This window comes from Cottoperca gobio, chromosome 5, assembly GCF_900634415.1.
Source record: "Cottoperca gobio chromosome 5, fCotGob3.1, whole genome shotgun sequence".
Taxonomy (NCBI): domain Eukaryota; kingdom Metazoa; phylum Chordata; class Actinopteri; order Perciformes; family Bovichtidae; genus Cottoperca; species Cottoperca gobio.
Window position 1 is genome coordinate 9334789 of NC_041359.1, and position 17663 is coordinate 9352451.

The window sequence follows — 17663 nt, forward strand, 5'->3', positions numbered from 1 at the left end:
CATAAGTTAGGTATATATTTATAATAGCTTACCCTGCAACACAACTGCAATAAGCACTTATGATATCGCCAGTTGTCTTAACTGCGCAGATCCATGCCGAATGCGGTGTATGGGAAATTTTCATTGAATGAGTACATTTTGCTTTCAGAAAGCAATACTCAGAATCTGTGAGAGGATTGAAAGATATTTGTTTCAACCAGCCAGAGTCAAACTGTCTAAATGCTTTGCCTTCTTTGTATTCGTTCAAAGTTCGTTTATGAAACTCGACATCGTTCCCTGGGTGGTCAGACATTAAAAATAATGTTATATCGCTGAGGTATATCGGCGGCCAAGAAGTCATGCTGTTGTTTTCATTGACCCAGCCATCTTGAAATGTCAAGGGATCAGGCACTGAAACGCCGCAAAAGGCAGCAAACACCCTGGCAATAAGCTCAACTTTTGTTCCTGAAACCTTTAAATTCCGCTTGCGGCAAAATACTTTCAAAGTTTCGACTTTCCATATCTGAACCTCATCGTAAGAAAGGAGTTCAGAACTCATTGTAGAGTAGTAGGTTTGTTTACAACACGCTTGAAGAATAAGCTAAATACAATGTAAACACGTAGAGAAGAAATCCAATATGGCGGCGGCCCTTGTAGAGTTGGTGTTCACTTTTCTAGGCCCGCCACACCAGCATGCATTGCGATTCCACCGGAAGCCCGAAACTCCGATTCCGTCTATAATAGTATGTGTGTCGTTTGTACAGTGCTACTTATATGTTATGTAAAGCCTGCATACTTATATATGTTTTGTTTCTGTATTGTTAGTTTTACAAACTAAAAGAAGAACAGTAAAGTCAAGAAAGCAAACCGTGCATCTTTATTGGAGGACTTTTGAATGCTAGCTAACTGACTAGCTACACATAGGGATACGCGCTGTAAGGGCAGAACACAGCCTAACCCTAGTGAGTTTTAATGTCTGGATTTATTAGGACTATGCCAGTCTTGCTATTTTTCATTTTCTGAAAGTTTAAGATCACTAAGTTGAGTCCAAATGCAATTTGAATACAATGACCCTAAACTATTTTTACAATACAAATAGTTTAAATAGTATCTAGTACAAACAGTAGTAAGTAAATACTTAGCATACTTCATACTTCAAATTCTGAGGCTTAATTTCACTGTGTGTGCTGTGATGCGCATTTGTGTACATGTGGGACAATAAAAGTTGAATTGATTTTATTTTATTTAATCGATGTTCCAATTATGAAGGAGTCCTTAGACAATGTTCTTCCCTGTAAGGGGTCCCCAGCCTAACACTGTTGGAGAACCACTGTGTTGATAGCATGTAAAAAATATCAAATTAAAATAAAACAGACCTGTGACTTGAGTTACCTATGAATGAATCAAACGCGCTGAGAATGAACAAGTGTCAGAGCCTTTTCATCTCCAACAACTGGACGTGCTGATCGACAACAAGCACCTCTTATTTTCAAGAGGCAACCATATCAAGACATGTAGTAATGACCAGTCATCTAATGCCTTGGAAATTAATATATTGTACACTCAATCTATGTAAGGGTTTCATATACATGCAAAACGGTAACTTTCATTACCATGAACACTTACATTATAAACCCTGTCCTTTACTGCAAATGGGCCTATATAGAAAGAGTAACAATATAGGTAGAGTAATAATCACATATGCATTTTAATCGGACGTCGCAGCCCTTAAAAAGCAAGTTGGCTGTGTCAAAAGGTGAGTCTTTTACAGCTCATCACACGGCACTTAACACACTTTCCAGCGCCTTGGTGTATGAGTGTAAGTGTGAATGAGAGGAAAATTGTAAAGCTCTTTGTCCGAGAAGGTATAAGGAACAATATAACTGCAGTTTATCATTTACTTTCTAGAATGATGAATGTAGGAATGAAACATTTTGTAGATTATTTGATCATATCAACAACACCACATGCTAACAACAATTATTTGGGATTTTCAGAATATTAACTAATCAAACCGTTTTGTACTGGACATACTTTATCTTGAAAGACAGATCACACCTGACCAGAGAGGTGTTTGTTCAGTGAGACAAGGATCATTTCAAGTTGGAATTTAATTAGTTAATTAATTAATTAATTTTTCTCACAGAAACACACATACTGGCACATTACTGTTGGTGTATTGCCAACGCCAATAAAGTTCAATCCAAACATAGCCAGCTCAGAGGAAGCTCCACATTTCAACCATAAGCTCGATCCGTAACACAAGCTGGTGCACTTTTACATTTTTCCAGTAGCTGATTCAAATAAGAGGATAACAGGATTTCACACATCCTAAAACAAAGTCCCACTCTTTGCTGCAGACCTGACTGCTGTAGAGGGCAGTGACTTGCTGTGAATTAAACTTTTGAGCATCATAAGATTTTAATCTTACCGTTACACTCTCTGGTAACCTGGCATTGTTTGAGTTTTATACAGGCACTACTGGAATATTATATTACCTTCCCCCCAGTACTGTGCCATCACCCCCAGTGCACTATTCACTGATGTGAAGGTGTTGAAAATATTCAGCAGTTGGATGACTGCACTACTGCCCGTGACAGCCTCGATACTTCAAAACGGTAGTCCTCAAACCAATGGGTGACGTCACTGTGACTGTGTCCACTTCTTAAACAAACCTATATAGCACAATACCAAAAAAGACTATGTACAATGAGATTCCTATTTCCTTCATTTCTGATGAACAAAGTACTCCTGCTGTGTTTATATTTCCTCTATAGAATCAAGGACTTAAATCTGACTTTAAGATATCCTAGAGATATATCTGCAGAAAAACTATTATCTCCATCAGGTTTAGAAAAATGTGATTTTTGTGAAATCTGACTTTATTTTATGTTCTCTTTTCTGCAAAATGTGCCACAATTGTAATTGTGCAGCAGGTAACCACAGGGACCAAGGAAATGGTGCAGGTCAGGCTATTGTGTAGGCAGGATCAGGATCAGGTATGGTATGGTATGGCTATGATCTACATACACGTAAAGGCCAGGGAGAAAGAAAGGGAGTAAAAGGGTTGCATGGGTTGCAACGATAGAAATGAAAAAACATGAATAATAATAGGTATCATTAAAATAAATGCTAAAAGCAAGATTTAAATATGAATTGAGTCTTACAAAGCCTGAGTGATTATGTAGCCTTCTCTGAATATAATTACAAAAATGTGGGATTTGCTGGCAATTGGAAAAGGAAATTGCCTTCTCTACATATTGTTACAGGTCATGGTGGTTTTCAAAGATCTTTATCGTGACGTGACTTATCTCTCACAATATTGACAGAGTTATTATCGCTCAGGTTATTTGTGGTTAAGCACACAGTTGTGTGTGTGTGGATGTTTCAATGTTTTATGTCTTTTATTCTTCTTCTCTTTATTTAAGAAGACGGCCTGCAGGTTAGGGATCATATGCGCTTCCTCTAGTGTTCCTATGGGATAGCTGTGAAAAGTCTCCATTTTTCCACACTTTGTGCCGCTCCACTGTACTCGTCTCATCCTGTTACACTGAGGCACTTCATTGGATTAACACTCCCTGGAGACATAATTCTTCAGAAGGGATGTATATGTGTGATGACAGCGATAGCCTCACCTTGAAACTCAAAGTCAGCCTCCCACAGAGACCCACTGTGCACACTCACACAGTCCCCTGCTTATGTGCAGTGCCATGCCACATACTGTATATACTGTACCACTCCTATTTAGTATTCTAACATATGACAGCACCTTCGACTGTCATCCAATTACTGACACACTAGTTGGCTTATTATTCGAATTGTTTTAGAGGGACTGTTCACCTCAAAATAAAACATTGTTCTCTCACCTATAGTGTTATTTATCAATCTAGATTGTTCCGGTGTGAGTTGCCAAGTGTTGGAGATATTGGCCGTATAGATGTCTGCCTTCCCTCGAATATAATAGGACTGGATGGCACTCAGCTTGTGGAGTGCCAAAAAAATACATTTGGAAACTCGACAGCGATGTCTCATTCCAAAACTCATGACCCGATTACTGAAGAGAATCCTCAGACCTTGTTGTGAGCAGTTTCATATAGGAACTAGTTTCTTTCATCAACGAGTGAGCAAACAGCTCTGTGTTCCTTTGCAGGTTTTAACCTCTTACAGGGTGGGGGAATTTACCCGAAAATATCTACAAACAACATACCCAAAGTAAATTGAAAGCTGCTCTTCAACCATTTGCACCAGCTGCATGATTTTGGTCTCATTCAAAAGATAACTCTCTTTCTGAAGTTTGTTGTTGAAAAAGATGCCTGAAGATGGGTATAGCTGGTAGGTATGGACTGGAAAACACAATAAAAACATAGAACCAAGTGTTATGAAGTAAAACTTCCAATTTCAGATAAAAGGGATAAAAACTTAATTTATTAGACATATTTTTCTAAGAGTAACACCAGACGTACACAAACTGTGCATGTGTACATATTATAATATTTATTAATAAAATATTATTTTTATTTATTTATAAATAACTAATATATACCCATATTCCCTGTTAGTAGTAATCAAATGAAGTTAGAGTAAGTGAAGTATAAACACATTTATTTCTAATATTTTTGTATTTTCTTCTGAACAATAAATAATAAATATAATTTTGAAAATAAATGTTATTTTGTAAAAACAAACCATGGGAAGTGACGCATGTAACGAACGAGGCGTTCATTGTCAATGAGATGCGCGCACCACCGGGAGGCTGAGCTGCGGTCTGCTAAGCCTGTAACGAAAGAAGAGGACTGGGACTTCCTTATCCAGTTGACACTCATTGGCTCATTAAGGTTGTAAAAATCCCATAGAAGCTCCGATTGGCTCAAATGAAGTGTCAATCTAACGCTAAAAGTCCGGGCTACAACCAGGAAGTGTCTGAACCGCAATGAGCGCACGAGATATTAAGTTATGACAGTTTATGATCACACAATGTTAAAGATCGATCAGCTGATTTCACAGATTGCAACACCTGTTCATGGACTTTTATCGATGTGACGATGTTCCCGGTGGATATCTTTTTACCGGAGACGAACGTGTGGCCATCTGGCAATGGCTTAGGAGCGGGGTTTTTTTATATTGCTGAAAAGAGGATATTTATGAGGCTTTATAGGTAAGTGGGCTCAAAGTTATGATTTTTATTTTGAGTGTGCTTGCTAGTTTGAGGAGCTGATTGTACCTGCTGTTGTAATTTTCATCTCAAAATCTAAATAGACGAGATTCTAAGCTTTCCAAAAATATATTTATTTATGTTTTCAGAATTAAAAAATGTACATGGCACAATAAATCTCTTTGATGGCCACCTGTTAAGAGGTGAGGACCAAAATTGGGTCATTCACATTTATTTTTCAACTACTTTTGTTGAATTACAGTCAAATATGAAAAACGCAATCTGATAAAAGTCTGCAGGGTGTTTACTCAATCTCTTTTAAGTGCAGTTTGAAGTGAAGCGGAGCACCGAGGAGAGATTGTAGAGCAGAAAATGAAAAGCAAGAAAGAGAAGAAGAAAAAGGAGAGCCAGTGATGTAGGTCAGTAGATTTACCTGGCCCAGAGCAAAATGACGCAATCACAGCCAGTATGCATATGTAACTGAGGTAGGGCATCCATGACAGACTGTCCTGGAATAAAAGAGCAAAAGAGATGGGGTTGCAATGGCAATAATCATCATGTTGGTGAAATATATCTAGGATATGACTCAGTTCTGAGCAGGGATATCACTGCAATTATATAAGGGAAATTAATAATTGACAGCTACATCCTATGTTATATTTTGCTTTTGTTTAAGCAGCCAATGTCACCAAAGAAATGCAGGAAAATGTAGTCAATACAATGTGAGAAATATTACATATAATATCATATACGTGCAGAGGTGAGTTATAATAACCTCTTTTCCTCAGAGTAGGAATCCTGATGGCAATTTGTCCACAGTATAATTGGCCGCAGTACAGATCACCTATGTGCATCAGCTTCTCACTTACAGTATGGAATGAGGTCAGTGAAGGAGAGGGGCTAACCTGGAAATTGAGGAACACTGTGAGTAGGCTGAAGAACACGGCCATGGAAGAGAAACCAAAGATGAGGAGGGGCTTCCTCCCGATTCTTTCTATAACTAAGCCCTGGAAACAGAAAAGAAACCAGAAAAGTATTAGAAGCATTTCGAACATATTCAGGGGCATGGCTCTACGGATGGCAATGTCGGCCTGTAGGTCGGTCCAACACTTTGGTCCAGACTGAAATATATCAACATCTAAAGGATCAATTCTCATTAAATTTGGTACAGACAGTCATCTTCCCCAAAGGATGAATCCTGCAGACTTTGGAGATCCCCTGACTTTACCTGTAGCACCGCTATAAGATTGACAATTTTTGTTTTTTTTGTGAAATATCTTAAAAACTATTGAGTACAGATGTTCATGGTGCCCAGAGGATGAATCCTAATGATTTTGTTGATAAATGTTTCATCTAGCGCCATCATGAGGTCCAAAAGTCAATTTTCCTCTTACTTTGGTTTATGACCAAATACTTTCAGAGCTAGTGACATTCCCATCAGCCTCGGCTGTACTTTAAGTTTAGAGCTAATAAACAAATGTAAGCTTGCTAACACATTAAATTAAAGCTGCCTTCAAATGACAAGAAATGTGCTCTTCCATCACTGCGAGGTCGGGCGCAGAGCATAGTGCAGAAACTTGCAGAGGAAAAAGCACAGCACATCAAAAGCGGAGCGCAACGCCAAGAGTAACGCTTCTGCCTAGTTGGCCGCTACTGCACTCCCCATATGAAAACAATGGCAGAGCCAGCGCAGAGTGGTTGTACGTCACGGTGTCCATCCATCCATCCATCCATTGTCTACCGCTTATCTGGGGTCGGGTCGCAGGGGCAGCTGCTAATTAATAATAATAATCATAATAAATATTCATATATGTGAAGAGACTGTCTGATCACATGTTAACGTTAATTATTCCTCACAATGATTATTAACAATGATTTATCATGGTAGGAAACACAGATGTAGGCAGGGCCTGGGGTGTGGACTGGCAGGCAGGAAGGTACCTGGGGTCGGGGACACGCAACATTATTTATTTATGTTCTCAATTTATTTCTGAAAGTCAGAGTTATCACATCTCTGATATTTTTGTAAATATCTTTATTGACAGTTTTGTATGAATGAGCACAGTTGTAGCATTTTGTTCAAAATCACACCAGTTATATTTTAGTACAAAGTATCACTTCTGTAAAAACAATTAAGGAAATCATTAACAGTCATATCTTCAGATCATATCCTGTTTGTACAAATAATAATAATAATAATAATAATAATAATAATAATAATAAATTGTATTTATAGGTGCACTTTTCATTTGAATAAACAAAACTCAAAGTGCTACAGAGTAAAAACGATGAGCAGAATATACATTTAAAAAACACTAACTTTGTCATCAGAGAGTGGAGATGACATCGGAACCTTTCTTCTCGTCTTAGAACAGTGTTTTCAATAACATCATTGCCCCTTTCAAGACCTCCATGTCCGAAAAGACTTTATTGTACTTTATTTTAAAAAATGTGCAGCTCTAAATGAAGCTTCCTTTGCTTGCTATGACTTGTTCAATGGCCTCGTGAAAAGAGATGCTGCTGTCCAAAGCTGCCTTTAATTCACGTCTTGTTCTGCCCGCAGTGCTGCAGGTGGGTAGTTAGCATGGTAGCTTTGTGACACGTACCGAAGTGTCTCAAAAATGTGCCGCTTTGCTGTCGCCCCACAAATGAGACCGACACACTTTTCTTTCACTGTTGTAAAAAATTATTCTTCCTCCCAATCATTGTGAAAATAGTTAATTTTCTTTCGCTTTTCTGCCATGTTTAGCGTAAAAAACGCACTCTGACCCCAGACAGTGTACAGAGTATACATACAACATTTTTGGTTTTTAAATTCTATATAAAATATTGTCATTTTAAAATAAAGAATCATTCAAGTGTTATTGATAAAAAAAAAAAAAGCAAAACAATTAAATACAAATTTTAGACAGAGCTCCATGGTGACTAGTGCTATTTTTAGAACATGCTCTGTGGGCGACTCACGTAGTCTCTGTGGCCGACAGTGATTGGATGGCCCTCAGAAGTGACCCCCTCATCCCATACTCCCGCAGCACCTCCCACAGTATCACCCGGGGGACCCGGTCATACGCCTTCTCCAGATCCACAAAACACATGTAGACCGGATGGGTGTACTCCCAGGCCCCCTCCAGGATCCTTGCGAGAGTGAAGAGTTGGTCCGTTGTTCCACGATCAGGACAGATTCCGCATTGTTCCTCTTCAATCAGAGGTTCGACTATCGGCTGAACCCTCCTTTCCAGCACCTTGGAGTAGACTTTACCAGGGAGGCTGAGAAATGTGATACCCCTGTAGTTGGCACACACTCTCTGGTCCCCCTTTTTGAATAAGGGAACCACCACCCCGGTCTGCCACCCCCAAGGCACTGTTCCAGACTTCCACGTAATGTTGACGAGGCATGTCAACCAAGACAGCCCCTCAACATCCAAAGCCTTCAGCATTTCTGGACGGATCTCATCAACCCCTGCGGCTTTGCCACTGTGGAGTTGTTTGACTACCTCAGTGACCTCCAACAGGGAAATTGATGATGGTCCACCATCAGCTTCCAGCTCTGCCTCTACCATAGAGGGCGTGTTAGTCGGATTCAGGAGTTCCTCAAAGTGCTCCTTCCACCGCCCGATAACCTTCTCAGTCGAAGTCAGCAGGGTCCCACCCTTGCTGTACACAGCTTGGATGGTTCCCCGCTTCCACCTCCTGAGGATAACAAAACCCGGAAGGACTCCTTCTTCAGTCGGACTGGCTTCCCTGACCACCGGGGTCCACCATGGTGTTTGAGGGTTACTGCCCCTTGAGGAACCTAAGACCTTGAGACCACAGCTCCTCACCTCAGCAATAGATGTTTTGAACATTGCCCACTCAGGTTCAATGCCCCCAACCTCCAAAGGGATGTCTGAAAAGCTTTGTCGGAGGTGTGAGTTGAAGATCTCCAAGACAGGGGCTTCCTCCAGACATTCCCAGTTCACCCGCACTACCCGTTTAGGCTTACTTGGTCTGTCCAGAGTCTTCTCCCACCCCTTGATCCAACCCAGATGGTGATCAGTTGACAGCTCCGCCCCTCTCTTCACCTGAGTGTCCAAAACATGCGGCCTCAGATCAGATGATACGATCACAAAATCGATCATTGACCTTCGGCCCCGGGTGCTCTGGTACCACTTACAATTATAAACATCTTTATCTTCGAACATGGTGTTTGTTATGGCCATTCCATGACTATCACAGAAGGCCAACAACAAACGACCGTTCAGGTTTAGATCAGGGAGGCCGTTCCTCCCAATCACGCCTCTCCAGGTGTCTCCATCGTTTCCCACGTGCGCATTAAAGTCTTCTTGGAGTCCCCTACTGGAGCCCCCTGCAGGGCTCCATTCAGGGTCTCCAAGAAGGCCGAATACTCCAAACTGCTGTTTGGGGCATAGGCACAAACAACAGTCAGAGTTGTCCCCCCCATAACCCGAAGGCGTAGGGAGGCGACCCTCTCGTCCACCGGGGTGAACTCCAATGTAGCGGCGCTCAGCCGGGGACTTGTGAGTATCCCCAAACCCGCCCGACGCCTCACACCTGGGGCAACTCCGGAAAAGAATAGAGTCCAACCCCTATCCAGGAGTATGGTTCCAGAGCCAAGACTGTGCGTAGATGTAAGCCCCACCAGATCCAACTGGTAGCGCTCCACCTCCCGCACTAGTTTCAGCTCCTTCCCCCACAGAGAGGTGACATTCCATGTCCCCAGAGCCAGCTTCTGCTGCCCGGGTCTGGTCCGTTGAGGTCACTGACCATCACTGACACCCGTGTGACAGCGCACCCAACCCCAGTGGTTTTTCCCATGAGTGGTGGGCCCACAGGATGGATGGATGGGAGGCACCACCTAGCTTCCTCGGGCTGTGCTTCGTGGCAAACCCAGCCACCAGGCGGTCGCTGTTGGGCCCTCCCTCTGGGCCTGGCTCCAGACGGGGACCCCGGGCTTCCTTCGGGCAGGGTCTCTCCTTCTCTTACCTTCTGTTTCATGAAGTCGTTTTGAACCATACTTAGTCTGGCCCTCTCCACAGCTGCAGGCGTTCTTACATCGTGGCATTAAATTATTCATAACAATGCCCTCAAACTAGTCCTTTACTAAAATGTGGAAAAAGGTTACTGGTATTTGTACGGTATGTATAACTGCACTGAGGGTCTTCTGGGTATAGACAAGGTGGAAAAAAATAACTTGAGGTGTTTTTCCATGTGAATTCCTGTATGGTGTAGGAGAGGAGCTGCTGCATCACAAGAAAAACAGGATCAAGAATTTTCCACCGTTCCAAAGTTTACATTGGCAGCAGGCTATGCGTCTGCTTTAGATATGGATTGCCTACAAAAGCATTGAAATTCAGTGTGTGTGCGTGTGTGTGTGTGTGTGTGTGTGTGTGTGTGTGGCTCCTAAAGGCATTGGACGTTTCTCTGCAGCCACACACAGACAGAAGCACACACACCAAGCCAACACACCTCCAGCAAAGCCGCAGCTCATTAAGGTCTCTGTATATGAGTCTGAATATTTATGAGCCAGCATGTGTGTCTGCGCGTGTGTGTGTATGTGTGTGTGTCTGGATGTGTGTGTGAGCCTATGTGATAAGGAGTGAGGACAGAAGTGAAGTTTCTGTCGACTGTAGGAATATCTATGTTATTACCAATACGAGTGTTATTGTGTGAGCTCTTGATTCTTTCATTCAGGCGTTCGCTGCTCCATGTACATGGAGGCTGCTTTTAAGTATCATACACTCGTACCACCTTCTGAAAAAAACGACTTTCACTTTAATGACCTGCAATACAAAATGTGATAATGTGTTCCCAGGTTCTTTCCATTTTGTGCACATAACTGACACTATGAACTACTGATGGAAGTGGAATAAATGACAATGATGAACGCAACCTAATATCCCATTCTGTGCACAGAGGTCATACGACGAGGCTTTGATTGTTTTTTTTCCCACTGGTGAAAATCAACTTACAAATCAGCTTGAAAGACAAAGATGTTAAAGGAGAATACTGGTATGTTTGTTTCTTAGATTGTGTCAACTATTTAAGCTGCCTTACATTATCTGTACTTATGTCTCTGCAGTCCGAGCATGGCTGAAGATGTAAGGGCTTGTGTTCCTGCCTACACACAAAGTAATTTGCAGATAATCGTATTTGTACAGCTTGGAAAAACAACTTCCACGGGCAGAATGAGTCACGCTCTAAAGTCCATCACAATAAATATGAAGCCTTCATTTAGTTTTGTCAGTTTGACTATTTCTTCACTTCCTTGCAACCATAAGGTCAGTTTTTGTGTTCCGTGATAATTTGTTTGTGTTTAGACTTGCCAAAGGGCTACCGAGTGTGACGACACTCTGGATGTGTGTGATTTAATGTGGGGTGGCACACACTCCACAGTTCTTGTGCGTTAGCCAGCCGTATAGTGACAAGTGTACCGGAATGAAAGGGCGATGGCCCAGTAGGGCACTAGAAAAGGGGGGCAGGAGGTCAGTGCATAGCATTTTGCATTAAGTAATCATACATTGTGACTGCTGTTTTTCTTTCTTTTTTCTTAATGTGTTTCACAAAGATGTTATAATAGCTGTTTGAGGATCATAACATACTCAGCAACCAAAGACAATATAAAACAGAGCTTAAAAAAGCAGAATAAACTAATCTTTGGTTGATGCTTAATGATACATACAGATTTAATGAGATGCAAAATGCAAAGGCAGCTTACATTTATACAAGGCCAATGGAAAGATATGAACAAATGCAGAGGGTCATGAAGGCATAAAATGTCACTCCGGGCGGCTTGAATTTTGGTGAAGATGCACAGTCTTAACACCAAGAAGAAATCCATAGTTACCTCGAGTTATATTACATCACTCTGTTAATGCAGAGCTGGGAGCACTAAAGGAGAGTGCATGGAGGAAAATAAGAGAAAACAACTGGGGCCAGACGCAATGAATTCTGTGTTCTGTATATTCACGACTAAAACTCTGACAGACAAAGACAGAAATATGCATTCAAATTATTTTTGCCAGGTTTCAAGAAGCTGTAACATACACCTGGTTCTGTTTCATGAATATCCATAATTGTGGAACTGGGTGCACACACATTAGACACTTTGTAGTTCAGGCTAACATAACATAGTGGTCAAATTGGCACAAATACCTCCATCCATTATCTGAATCCGCATCCGTATACAGTGTGGCGGTGGGCTGATCCCAGCTGACGATGGGCGAGAGGCAGGGTACACCCTGGAAAAGTCGCCACTCACAGGGCTGACACATAGAGTAAAGCATTCACACTCACATTCACACCAACGGGTAATTCAGGTTCAACAATTAACCTGACCTGCATGTCTTTGGACTGTGAGAGTAAGCCGGAAAACCCAAAGAAAAACCCACGGCAACAAACTCTGTGTGCACAGCAAGAGCCAATCTCGAATAAGGAGACAGATTATTCCAAAATTTTGGCACAGGGGATTACCAGCAGCATTTTTACAAAGATCTGAGTGTCCAGTAGATATGAGAGAAATAAATTGTGTTAAAACAGTATATGAAGGTGTAGTTATGCAAAGCCCTGTTGACAAGCTTAGCATTTGTAAGAGGCCTTTAAAATTAATTTCTTTAGAAATATATTTGTCTGGCTCTTTATATCTTCACTTGAGATTTTATAGGAAATATGAAGTGAGTGAGGGGCAGACAGGCGTCTGAATGGGGTGGGCCGTCAGGGCCAGCAAGGCCTTCTCTTCTGGCCTAAACATCATCAGAATATAAATTACATTTTTATATATTTTTTCCACAAATATGTATTAAATTATTCCCCATAGTCTATTCTCTTCATTTCATAGCTTTCCTCTTGGTTGCGCTGCTTCCAGCCTCAGATCGAGATTTGGAGGGCTGGCCTTTATGTTAGAGCTTTTATCCAATCATATTTCAGCCATGATGTGTTGCCAGGGTCCACGAAATCTGCCCTTAGGCCTTCAGAATCAACAGTGCGGGCACCTGTCGCTTAAAGTGAACGGAGACAAAACTGTGGCGTTAACCAATCAGATTTCGAGTTGGGGACACCGGGGCCAGCTAGCAGGCGTACGATAACGTCAGCACGTCCATGTCTTTTGATTGGATACGTACTATTGAGAGGCAGAGCTAGCAAACTGAACTTGAACGAGCTAATTTAGATTTCTACAAGCTGGTTTTTTTCAACCCACAATGGCTGAAGGAGGAGAAGAGATCGATTTGGTCGCAGATATAATTACAACGCCATTTTCAAGACAAACCTTTCAAGAAAAGCTAGACATCGTGAGAAGAGAACGGCCAATCCCGACGCTAGCGAGCCTATCACAGCCAGGAAAAGGGTTTGTCCGCCACTTTCAAATCACTAACTACGAGCGGTACCCCCGGCTCACAGCCTCCGAGAGGCACTGCACATTGTACTGCTGGGAATGCCTGCTATTTACAACTAATCAATTTGGTGTTTGGAGCCACACTGGGTTTGCAAACTTGAGTTGTCTAACCAAGGCAGCAACGAGACACCAAAGCACGGCTGGGCACTTACAAGCAACGGTGCTTTTGAAAACCTTTGGGGACACCCAAGTGCGCAGGGAAACGGAGCTCCACAACGAAAGGGTGAACAGAAATAGGGAAATATTGAAAAGACTGATTGATTGTGTCCTTTATTTGGGTAAACAGGAACTTTCATTTAGGGGACACGATGAAAGCGCCGAGTCCACAAACAGAGGAAACTACGTGGAGCATCTTTCTTTTCTTGCTGAAAAAAAACACACATTTGAATTACCACCTGTCCACAAACAAAGTGTTTACTGGGATGTCAGGCAAAATACAAAACGACCTGATTTATGCTATTGTTGAAGTGATGGGAGAAGAGATCAAAATAGAGATTAAAATGTTAATGACTATGTTAAGGTGATACAACGCTTCAACGTTTCTGTCTAAATGTATAGTTTCTAGAGCCATGGCATCATAATGATGGTATTAAGAGGTGGAATAATCCAGGTAGGACTGTGTGGGACATCACTGAAGGCCTAGGTGTGAGATGCACGGCCCGCCACTTACACTTACATGGTATGTACCTGAGGCCGCTGGGCCACCCGGACATTCAGGAACCACTCTGTTTCTTAAAAGGCAGCTTTCACAGTAAGCAACAATTGTTTATACAATAAGAATAAGAAGAATATATAAGTATATATAATAAGAATTTAAGTAATAAATGCGCATATGAAATATCGGCAATACATTGATATAAATTAAGGGTAAATTGTGATCGTTTGAAGGATGCAGACGTTACGCCGAACACGCCAGACATACACAGTTCCGTATGGCAGAAACATGCCGGCGTATATGAAAATTAGCTCAAAATTTGTCCAAATACGTCCAACTTTTCCACAGCGGTGTTGTAGCTGACGTATACATAACGTATACATAACAAATTATTATACGTATGTCAAACATTGATAGCTTATCACTTACTTATTTAAAACGTATCAGAGCGTCTGGCCAACGGAGCTGGAAAAGTGCCATCGGGTTCACGTCATGCTGATGCTGGAGAATGGCTAGAATGCTGAACGCTAGCTGAACTGTAGAAACACGTTTAATAAGTGACTCCGTCGTCAGGCATCATCTTAACATAGGGTAGGAATAGGGTATCCACTCGTTATCAATAAATTGGCTGTAGGATTCACCGTCAGCCGACGTAGCCTTTATCTAACGTACCTCTAACGTAGTCACGTAGGTATTTACGTACTATATTTACGTAGGTAAGTATTCACGTACTGTATTTACGTATGTCTAACGTCACGTAACGTCTGCATATCTTATGAAGCACACGTCGGGTACGTCCGGTAATTTTGAACACGCTCAAAACATCAGCGTTCAACAATGCACCCCAGCGTAACACAGTGAGCTCTTAACGAAGACTTCTTATACCTTACCTTATATCAACGTACACCAGCGTGTTGCCGATATTTTGTATACGCCATATTTTTGTATATCTTATGCATTCGTTGGGTATTCGTCTGATACATTTTGTATTAGGAAGTGATACGTTATCAATAGGTTAGACATGCGTATCTGTGTATGTTCACTTTTCCGATCCGATGAAAAGTTGGACGTATTTGGACTCTAACAAATTTTCTTATGTGCCGGCATACGTTTCTGCCATACGGATATGTGTGACAGGGCCTTTCAGTTTCCATTAGGTGCAGTTTTCCTTCACTTAAAAAGCTGTGCACTACATGCCAGTCCTCTGATAATGAAGAGAAGTGGTACAGTTCCACCATACCCGCAACTGGAAACTTATGTCCTTGTATTGGAGGTGCAAAATTGCCCGAAGCAAATAAGATTCCCTTAATAAGCTGCTGAAGACAGAAGGTGTTAAATTACCTCGGGAGGAGATAACACATTTGGTAGTCCTGGTCAGAGGACAAGCCATCGCCTGTATGTACAGTTTAATGATGTTACACTCCGGGTGGGTGATTATTGAATTTAAGCAAACATTTCAATCAATTATCACATAAACCAATTGTTGCAAAGACCTGTGAAGGGCATTTCTGTTGTTTTCCGGCCTGTTTAAGTCAGATAGATATTCTGTTTAATGTTGCTTTCTTGGATCATTGTGAATAGTGACAGAGCTGGATAGCATCGTTCACACACGTTGAATAACAGATGGGCACTTTTTTGAGATGCAAAGAATGGGAAATCCTCCTAATGAATTACATAATTACACTGTCTTATTCTTTTTCATTTTACACTTACTGCTTTACCTTTAACAGCACATAGACACAGTAAATTCCACAGTAAACCATCAACATACACTCTTATTGCTACAATCAATCAAATGGGATTTCATGAGCATGGAGGGGTGGCCGAACATAACATGCAAGCACTAAATCTGAGTAAGAACATGCAATCCTGTCTATGTGCAGTAGTGGAAATTAACATTTAAGTTTGTACTTAGGTAACATTTTGAGGTACTTTATTGAGTATTTCAATCGTTATGCTACTTTAACTTCTACTCCACTACATCTCAGAGAGAAATCATCATTTCTACTCCCCTACATTTATTTGATAACTTTAGTTACTTTGCAGATTTAGATTATTAATACAAAAAAATAAACCACTAATACATTATTATTATTATTATTATTATTATTAATATTATTATTATTATAAATCAAATGAGCTCCACCTTTACCAGCTGTAACATAAAAGTATTAACCACCTTTAATGCATCAACAATTATAATCCAATAATGTAATATTATATTAAAATGGGCCATCCTGCAAAAATTAATCTTAATTTCCATGTAGAGCGATACAATGTTAAATGGAGTCGTCTTGGTGCACTGGATGGATACTCCAAAAGCTCATTAACAGCAAACAACGAAATTCAAAAACACGTAAACACAAGTAATCTTTCCTCAGGTATTGCAAGAAACCTGACTCTGAATACATTGAATTTTCTATTGTGAGTGTTTATTCCTCTTCTTGATCTGGAATTTGATAATTGCATGTCAGAAATGTTTGTTTGTGTGTTGGCAGCTTTGTGCAGTGTAAAGGCATTACTAATGGATTAAGGTTAGAGCTATGGCTAAACGCACACTGTCGTGTATTAAGAAGCGAATACCTCAAGATTTGGGGATTAAAACTAACTTTTGAAATGTTTGCCACCTCAATGAAAAAAAGTCAGATTTTAAAGCCAGGTGTGGACTCATGAATAATTGAAGCTCCTTTAACCACGAATCAAATTAATCTTTCTCACCGGTAGTCAAAGGGAAATGCGAACATGACGCTCATACAAATGGTCTCCATTCAATAGCAGTTCAATTTTAACGCAGGTCTGTAAAACTCTTGAGGTTGCTCTCTGAAAGGAAGATGTCAAATACTGAAGGAAATTCTGTGCTTTTGCTTTTTCCTGCCTGAGATACTGTTAGGCTTGTACAATATACGGTTATGGCATCTTGTTTGCTGTATAACTAATGGAGTATCACCAAAAAGAGCAACAGTCAATTTGTTAGAATAATTAACACACTCAATTCTACAACTTATGGATATACAAGTTTACTGTAATTATGATAATTTCCCATCTATTGCGTGTCTGCCAGTCAAAGAGCATGTGGATCAGCAACATAAGAAGGGTGGTTTTCAAAAGGCGGTTGGGGCTAACTTGGCTGCGGTTGATGTCGAGATGCTGTAGGGCTGGAGATAGAAAACTGATATCTGAAGTATACATGCGGGTCTTTGAACTCAGTCACTTGGCAGCTCAGTGGGGTCCTCTCTTTGATGTGCTTGTGGAATCATGGAATTTGATATGAGCAGGAAATGTTGACTAATTAAATGAAGAAAGACGAGACTGTGCACCCCCCACTGCATGTTCTTATAAGAAAAGTAACTCTTCTGCAAAAATCAAACAGGAGTTTAGTTGTTGGGAACTAAACTCCAGAAGTGAAATTCACTTCAGTTAATTTCTGTTGAATGAACATTGCATCTCAAGAGCACAGAAGATTAGGCAATTTAGATCATTTACTAATC

At 40.9% G+C, this 17663-nt stretch overlaps 1 protein-coding gene across 2 annotated transcripts in view; it reads right to left on the reverse strand.

Annotated features, from left to right (window-relative positions):
* The window catches only part of slc2a9l2 (solute carrier family 2 member 9, like 2), a 102939-nt gene that overhangs the window by 35016 nt on the left and 50260 nt on the right, over positions 1-17663 (reverse strand). For both annotated transcript variants that reach the window (XM_029431730.1, XM_029431729.1), the window contains exons 10-11: positions 6037-6138; positions 5565-5640 (exon numbers count right to left, since the gene is read on the reverse strand). In XM_029431730.1, coding sequence (XP_029287590.1) covers positions 5565-5640; positions 6037-6138 — 178 coding nt within the window. The remainder of the gene's footprint in view (positions 1-5564; positions 5641-6036; positions 6139-17663) is intronic.